Raw genomic sequence first — 9058 nt, forward strand, 5'->3', positions numbered from 1 at the left:
ATCGGGGAAAATAGTTTGCTAGACAAATCAAAGCAATTTTTAAAACCAATATGTTTCACCTAGTTAAGAAAAAAGATAGTGTAACAAATATTTTAGAATCACTCTTTTTACTCAGAAATATTGCATGTCAATTACATTATTCTTTTTTATTTATTAAACCAAGTCTGAAAGCTTATCCTCAACAAAATGTCCTTTCAACATTTCGTTACAGTGGTTTGTTGCTTTGTGTGTTACTAAAAAGAATAAACCGTATTTCTTTAAAGTATTCCATAATTCTAGTTTTTCATTAATCCAGTTAATAACCTTCTACCCACTGAGGAAGAGAAAGAGAACACACACACACACACACACACACACACACACACACACGCGTAAAATTGGTTCATAGTCCTAATTAGTATCGGGCAAGTCTGTGTTCCCTTTCTCAGATAGCTGATCACTTGTAGCTCATAAGGCAAGGGAACCTGAAGTTGAAATCCACAGGTCAGTTCCTGTGCATTCCTATAAACAACTTTCTGAAATATCATCCTTCTTTCCGACAGGATTTCTTTGGACTTTGTTTTTCCCAGGCTTTTATCCAAATCTGCCCTGATTCCAGATAGGACACATCTGTGTGGAATCTCCTATTGGCCTGTGGCCACATTGGTCACAATTCTATTAGTTGGACAATTCAGTTTTACCCTCTCCCTGTAGCTAACCAGCATTCAAACTCCCTCACCCTTGTGGCATTAAAACAAAGAAAAATGCCTACTTACTTGTAGGAGGAATCAAGCACCTCAAACATGTCAGGGACTCTGGCCATGATAACTTCTATGATGAGAAAAGCAAGAGAAAGGGAACAAACATTTATTGAAGACCCACTGTGTGCTAAGCACACTACAATTATTATTTCATTACATCCTCATAAAAACCCTAGGAGGCACAGGCTTTTATTATCCTCATTTGACAATTGAGGAAGCTGAGTTTAAGTGACTTGCCCAGGGTCACACGGCTAGTAAATTTGTCTGAGATTGGTCACATTTGAACTGAGGCCCAGTGCTCCAGCCATTGCACCACTAGCGGCCTCTGTAAGCGCTTGGTGTCAGTGGAGTCAAGCCCCCGATCCAAGCCCCCAATCACAGGATCATGGATTTAAATGGCCACCATGATATAAGCTCCTAGTACATACCAGGCACTGTGCTAAACACTGGAAATGTTGTTTAGTCATGTCTGACTCTCCACGATTCCCATTTGGAGTTTTCTTGGCAAAGATGCTGGAGTGGTTTGCCATTTCCTTCTCTGGCCCACTTTACAGGTAAGGAAATTGAGGCAGACAGGGTGAAGTGACCCGGCCAGGGTCACACAGCTAGTAAGCGTCTGGGACCATATTTGAACTCAGGAAGACTAGTCTTCCTGACTCTGGCCGGCCCTATCCACTACACTGCCTAGCTGCCTCAGGCAGTGACAATACGGGAGACACAAATGAAAGCATCTCTTCCTTCACCAAACCTATATTCTACCAGGTGCTAATTCTGGATCCAATCCAGTTTACTTTCTCATAAAAACTCGAGACAGAAAAAGCAGAGTTGGGAGAAATTGGTATGTTTTGTCCCTGATGATTTCTGAAGGATCTCCCCCCACCCAGCCCCCTCTGCTAACCCCCACCCACCCCAACACGCACACCGTCCCTCAGGGCAGTGTTTGTCTGGCACCAAACAGACAGGAGGATGTGGCTTCAGCCAAGGCGGTTTCAGAGATGGCAGCTGAAGCCGAAAAGCATGCAGAGGTATTTCAAGTCGGAGACATCAGTCACACTACCTACCTCTTGTGTCCTGAGGCTCTGGGTGACTGTGTCTCTCCAGTGAGGCTTGTGACTGTTTGCACTTCCCTGACTGCCTTTATATATACGCATATATTGTCCGAAGGGGCGTGGCTAGACATTGCATAACCACTGTGAAGTATTTTTGGTATTCGCCGTGAAGGCCCAGGGAAGAAGAGCGATCACTGGGCTTGGTTTTCAAGAGGTGCACACTCAAGCCTGCAGCCCCACCACTTCCAAACTTTGAGACTGGGGCCGAGTTACCCTCTCTTCTCACTGTCCTCCATCTATAAAATGGGGATGATCGCACTCACATTACCTCCCCCCGCCCCTCGTAGTGAGTGAGTATTCCTTCCCAGTCAGAAGTGGTGACTTTGGGGACCTCCATCGGACAGGCCAGTGGGCTGTCAGTCACTGCTGACATCAAGAGCCATGGCCTGGGTTTTATGAAAAGCTCCTTTTTCAGGGACAGGGTGGTGAGCCCAAAAGCAATGAGGAGGGCTGTCCAGGGGGCAGATTTCTCAGGCTTTGGAGCAGGGGTGGGGGGCTTTTACCAACTGAAATATGCACCTTTGGAAAGGAACTTGGGTCCTTCATACCTTACACAAATTCCAATATCCTGCAGCGGGGCCCCTGAGAGCTCAGGGCCTGGTGAAAGTGGGAGAAACCAGTGGTTTCCAGGTCATCTGTTTCTTTGCCCTGGGCAGGACTAGGTGGCGCCATAGTGCATAGAGTGCTGGACCTGGAGTCAGGAAGACTCATCTTCCCTAGTTCAAATGTAATCTCAGACACTAGCTCTGTGACCCTGGGCAAGTCACTTAAACTGTTTGCCTCAGTTTCCTCATCTGTAAAATGAGCTGGAGAAGAAAATGACAAACTTCTCCAGTATCTTTGCCCAGACAACCCCAAGTGGGGTCACAAAGAGCCTGAACAATGAAAGCTCTTCCCACTGCTGCCTTGGTTTCTCCATCACAATGAATACATACATTTTGACATTGATCATCACCCTTTCTCCTGGTTCTAACTCAGGCACAACAGCAAAGTGCTTTGTGAACTTCAAGTGCCAAGGGGGTTTAGCTAAGTAAAAATGACAGGTGTGGGTTGGGTCACTGGGGAACATCACCTGGATCTTTAAAGTTTCCTGTCTTTCATCTACCTTTCTAATCCTAGTTCATTGTCCTCTTTATGCACCCTAAGCTCCCATCAGAAAGGCCTGATAGTTGTTGTTTCTATGTAGTATTTCATCACTTGCCCCTTCATAGTGGGAAGTGGTAACCGAACCATTAAAGAGATTGAGCTCCTGGGATGATGAATATTTTTTTCCCTTTGGTAATCTAGGAAAAACCCTGAGTTTCACTATCGACAATTCTACCCGTTCTAACCAGTCAAGCATTGACTCCTCCTCTGAAGAGAATTTCCCAGATGTCAAGGGAAGAACTAAGGTAACTATATGGTCACTAGACTACTTCCTTCCTGTGACATTCTTTGACAATATTTTCTTTTGAAATTTTGAGGAAGGAGAGTGTATGTGGGGTGAAAGACTTTGGTCCCGTGAGGGCTCAGAACTTTGTAGATATTAGGGATGATGGGAGACAAAAGCTGCCCTTGATTGCAGGCAGGAGTGATGGGGGTGTGTGTGTAGGGGTGTGTTTGGGGGATGGGAGAGTCAGGGTGGACAGTGTAAATATCACAAGAGGCATGGATTTATCTATCACTCAGCTTTTGCCTAAGCCTTGAGTGGTCTGAAAAATCCAGGTTATATATTGCTGGTACCTGGGAGCTAGAGAGCTGTTCTTTGAATCAGGAAAAGTCTGGGTTCAAGATCTGCCTTTGATTCCAATTTCATCAGGTAGCATTTGAACCTAGGTCTTCCTGATTGCAAGCCCAACACTCTCTCTACAGTGCTAGGAGGGGGCTGTAGGGAAGACAGCTGCTGGCCTTAGAGTCAGGAAGACCTACATTTCAATTTTGCCATAGACATTTGACCCTGGGCAAGTCACATGTAACCTTTCTGAAACTGAGTTTCTTCCAGTGTACAATAAAGCTAATAACAGTACCTACCTCAAAGGGTCATTGTGAAGATCTGACATGTAAATGATTATGTATGTATGTATGTTCTGTATGTAAGGGTGTGCTGGTAAATGTTTAACAAATGCCTTTCCAAAAATGTACATACAGGATTCTTTTAAAGTTAATTTCCATTATTAACACTTTTTCCATTGGTTTCTTAAGTCTAGAAGATCAACAAAAGCAGCACACCCCTGTCTGTATCCCAAGATCTAACCCTTATGCTTCTTAAGGGTGGGGACTAGGAAAATAGCGTACAGAATGCAAGTTCCAGAATTCCATTTTATTCAGAAAATATGTCTTAGGTGCTTAGCATATTGGGTCCTTTACTTCAATGAAAGTCTGGATAGCCATTAATCTGTTGTATATTGTAGATGAAAATTCTTCTTCAGGCACTGTTTGGACTGAATGGTCTCTTCCAATTTGGAGATTCTCATGCTCAGAGAATTTGGGGTCTCTTGCACAGTTGATGAGGAGTGATATAACTCATGCCCTCAAGGGTCTTAAGCCATGATGGAGGGCATGAGATATGTATAAAAGTGACTATGATAAATGTAGGTGATGGTAGTAGAGGGTTATATGGTCCTGGGGTTTAGTCAGTGCCCAGAAGCAGTGCCCCAGTTAGGTAAACTCTTACCAAAAGTTACCAAGGTCTCTCCTCTCACAAGATTCTCATTCCCAGTGAAGAGTCTTGGTTAGACAATCCATCATGGCCATATCAGGAAGTCCCAGTGGTGCCCAGCACTTAGGAGAGTGCCTGGCTTATATTAGGTGCTTAAGACTTAAGACTGACTGTGAGTAGTGAGACTGAATGTGAGTGGTCATTCCTCAATTGTTGGGCTTTTGTGTTTCTAGCCCCTTGCTACTATGAAAAGGACTGTTAGAAATATCTGGTTTATATGGAGCCTTTTTTGGTTCTTGACCTCCTCGGAGTATGTGCCTAGCAGTGGATTATCTGGGTCAAAGGCTGTGATCACTTTTATCACTCTTTTAGCCTAATTCCAAATTGCTTTCCAGAATGCTTAGGCCAATTCAAAACTCCAGCCATGATGCATTGGCATCATATACATTCTCTATATATATATCCTTGTGCCCATGTCTATGCATGACTGATGGACTATGGTAGTAATTGAATCAATTTTTCAACTATTGTAACAGTCAGTTAAGTAGATGATGGTTAACCAAACAGTTGATCCATTCTGTTGCCTGGTAATTAGCCTGCAAACGTTTGGTCCAATTATGCTTTTAGACATGGTTAGTGGCAAAGCTAGTTAATCTTAAACTCAGTGAAATATATTCACCAATGCCTTCTGTTCCCCCCTGTAAGGAGGGAAGCAAAGAGCTCTGGGTCTACACCCATGACCCAAGGGGTAGCAGGAGCAGTTATATTGCGGTGGTGGGGGTCTCCCTCAAGGATCATTGGTTCATAGAATGGTATGCTAGATAGAAGAGCCCCAATGCGCTATGGCAGGGCTGTCCAAAATACAGCTCGCAGTGCAATTTCTGCTGCCCGGCTACAAGCATAGAAATTTACATAAATGCTTTAGTAAATGAAGCTGAGCTACCACAGAGCTCTCACTGAAATGGCGAATCAAAATGTGTTGTCTGTCATTTCAATAAAAACCTAAGGTTAGACAGCCCTGGGCTAGGCAGTGAGAAGGAAATTCATGTACAGCCCTTTCTCTGTCACTAATCAAAATTGTGAATCTGAGCAAATCTTTTGATCACCCTGGGTCTCTGTTTTCTTACTGGTAAAATGAGGGCTTTGGGCTACATTTACATTTGGGTTACATTGCCCCCAAGGTCCAGTCATTGAGTTCTCATTTGGGTTTAATCATGTCTTTGGTGGTGTCTGTGTTGTTGCGGAAATGTCCATTCCATCCAGCAAGCTTCATCATTCCTTTTTCCTCTTCCTTCTTGTCCTGTTTCTTCCCTACTTCGACTCTTTCTGAACCTCCCTTTGTCGGAGTTCAAACAAATATGATTATGTCACTTACAATTTCCATCCAACCGATAATAATAGGGGATGTTTGTCTAGACCAGGGGTTCTTAACCTGTTTTGGGTCCTGGACCCTTTGGTCAATCTGATGAAATCTAGAGACCATTCTCAGAATCATGGTTTTTTAAATTTTTAATGCAGAAAATAAAACACATGGGATTATACAGAAAGCCAATTATACTGGAATACAATTACCTAAGTGTTTGAAAGAATAAATTCCCAGAGTCTAGTTAAGAAGTCCTGGTCTAGGTCTTTGTGGTTTGTAAAGGTCTTTATTCCTCTGCTGCCTCCTCTAAGCCTCACACTGGCCCTGTGAGTTAGTTACAATAGGTATCATTATCCTCATTTTACATATGAGGAAACGGAGGTACAGAGAAGTTGAGAGGTTCACCTGTTGCTACACAGCTGGTTTTATATCAAAAGGCAGGATTCCAAGCTCTCTCGTCTCCAAGTCCTGGATTCCTCTATTAAGACATACCATACACCAGGCGCTATGCTCCACTGGGAGGTTTCAGGGACAGAAATGAAAACATCCTTGGCTTCAAGGAGCTTGCATCATGCAGCTTTTATAATATTGCGACATTAGCCTGTGGTTGACAAGAAAGGAATGGGGGTAGACAGGAAGCACATTGTTGCTTACTCCTCTTTCTAGTAACTGTGCCTTATACAGCTAGATTCGCAGAAGGCGTGAAGCGGTTAAACTGTGGGGGTGGGGTGGGTGCCATCTGTATCCGTGGAGGTCCCTGTCTTTGTATGCCCAAAGCTTACCAAGACAGCTAGGTGGCTCAGTGGATAGAGTGCTGGGCCTGACGTCAGGAAGATTCACCTTGCTGAGTTCAAAGCTAGCCGTAGATACTTAGTAGCAGTGTGACCCTGGGCAAGTCACTTAAACTGTTTGCCTCAGTTTCCTCATCTGTAAAATGAGCTGGAGAAGGAAATGATAAACCGCTCCAGTGTCTTTGCCCAGAAAACCCCAAATGGGGTCATGAAGAGTTGGACACAACTGAAAAAACAACTCAACAATGCAACAATAAAGGAAGTGCTTACCATGGTGCCTGCAACGTACTAGACCAAGGCTGTCCAACCTTAGGTTTTTATTGAAACAACAAACAATTTATTTTGATTTGCCATTTTAGTGAGAGCTCTGCGGTAGCTCGGCTTTGTTTACTAAAGCACTTATGTAAATTTCTATGCTTGTAGCCGGGCAGCAGAAATCGCACTGCAGGCTGCAGGTGGCCCACAGGCCGCATTCTGGACAGCCCTGTACTAGACACTTAATAAATGTTTATTGAATGATTGAGCAGAGATGGAATAGGTTGATGCTTGGGACAGATGATTGGCAATAATGAATTATGGAGACAAGGCAGAGATACTTATCTGTTTTCTCTATCAAGAGAATTTTCAGATTGAAAAGGACCTGAAAAAGAATGGTCACATGGAAGCTAAAACCCCAAATAAGGATGTAATAAGAGACCACAAATCACCAGGTCCGGTGAACTACTTCTCACGGTACTGAAAGAACTAAGAGAGGTAATTAAGAAGCCACGTTTAGGGATTTTGAAGATTGTGGAGAGATGGAGAGGTGCCCAAAGGAGGGGAGAAGGCAAATGTTACCTGTTTTCACAAAGAGGAAGGACATGAAGAGTACAAATTATAGGGCAGTGAGTTTGATTTTAAATCCTGACAAAATTCTAGGATGTGTAATTAAAAGGATGAACGGGTAGAAAAGGAAATAGTGATCCTTGAGACCAGCTTGGCAGGTTGGAGAACAGGTCAGGCCAGACTACCTCATTTTTTTTTTTTGGACAGGTTCACTGTACTGGTGGATGAGTGCAACTCTAGAGATTCCACCTAGACCTCATCACAGCATTGGACTAAGCTTCTCATTTTATCCTCATGGACAAAACGGAGAGATGGGAGCTAGGTGATGGTACTTTTAGGTGGACTTTGACCTGAAGAAATGGTCAGATCCAAAGAGTAGCCATTAATTGGTCAATGGCACCTTGGAAGGAGGGCTCTAGTGGAATGCCCTGGAGGTTCTGCTGTTTAACATTTTTACTAATGACTTGGATAGAAGACAGAGCTGTCACAAAACTGTGGCTCATGGGATGACACAATTAGGACCCCAGCTGATCTTGACTTGTTAGAACAATGCACTAAATATAAAATGGTGAGATAAGATTTCCAGAGTTAAATGTGAAGTCTTATACTTGCCAAAAAATAAAATAATTCAATTTACAAGCATGAGATGAAGGAGGTGTGGCTAAACTGTAGTCTATCTGGAAAAAGATCCATTTTCAATGGATTGCCAGTTTAATAGGGGTTGGCATTGTAACATGGCATTCAAAATTAGTGGTGTAGTCAGATTAGTCTCATGCCATCCAACTGCCTTCTAGAATCTCCACCTGTATATTCAGCAGGCACCTCAAACTCAGTACGTCTAATATGCAGTCTATTATCTGCCTGCTAAATTAGCCCCTCCTTCAAACTCCCCTAGTTCTATTTGGAGCCCCTCTGTTCTTCTAATGACCCAGTTCCTCAACCTGGTGTGCATTTTTGCCTTTCTCCTAACAACTCTCATTGAGTCTGCCTTCTCAGATCTCTCCTACCCATTACCTTTGTGATGCTCTCACAGCCGCAACCCTAGTTCAGGTCCTTATCCCTTCTCACCCGTACTATTGAGGCAGCTAGGTGACTCAGTGGATAGAGCCTTGGACCTGGAGTCAATCAATAATCAATAAACATTTACTGAACGCCTACTGTATGCCATGCACTGTGCTAAGCACTGAAGGAGTCAGAAAGACCTGAGTTCAAATCCAGCCTCAAACACATACCAGTTGTGTGACCCTGGGCAATTCACTGACCCTCTGTTTACCCCAGTTTAGGATAATAGTAACACCTATCTCCCAGGGTAGCTGTGAGGATCAAATGAGAAAATGTTCATAAAGTGTTTTGTAAACTTTAAAGCATTATATAAATGCTGGCTATTTATTACTATGATTATCTCTTAATTGGTCTATCTCCTAATCTCTTTAATCCATCCTTCACACAACTGCCAAAATAATTTTCCTAAAGCACATACTTGATCGTGTCATTCCTCTATTCAAGAGACCTCACTAGTGGGGCAGCTAGGTGGTGCAGTGAGTAGAGCACCAGCCCTGGAGTCAGGAGGAACTGAGTTCAAATCCAGCCTC

The 9058-nt window shown here is 43.4% G+C and overlaps 1 protein-coding gene across 1 annotated transcript in view; it reads right to left on the minus strand.

Moving 5' to 3' along the window:
* IL1A (interleukin 1 alpha) overlaps nucleotides 1-802 on the minus strand; it is a 9232-nt gene extending 8430 nt beyond the window's left edge. Inside the window, exon 1 of the mRNA XM_036750089.1 lies at nucleotides 756-802. Coding sequence (XP_036605984.1) covers nucleotides 756-802 — 47 coding nt within the window. The remainder of the gene's footprint in view (nucleotides 1-755) is intronic.
* Nucleotides 803-9058: the final 8256 nt, after the last annotated feature.

This window comes from Trichosurus vulpecula, chromosome 3 (genome assembly GCF_011100635.1).
Source record: "Trichosurus vulpecula isolate mTriVul1 chromosome 3, mTriVul1.pri, whole genome shotgun sequence".
Lineage (NCBI taxonomy): Eukaryota > Metazoa > Chordata > Mammalia > Diprotodontia > Phalangeridae > Trichosurus > Trichosurus vulpecula.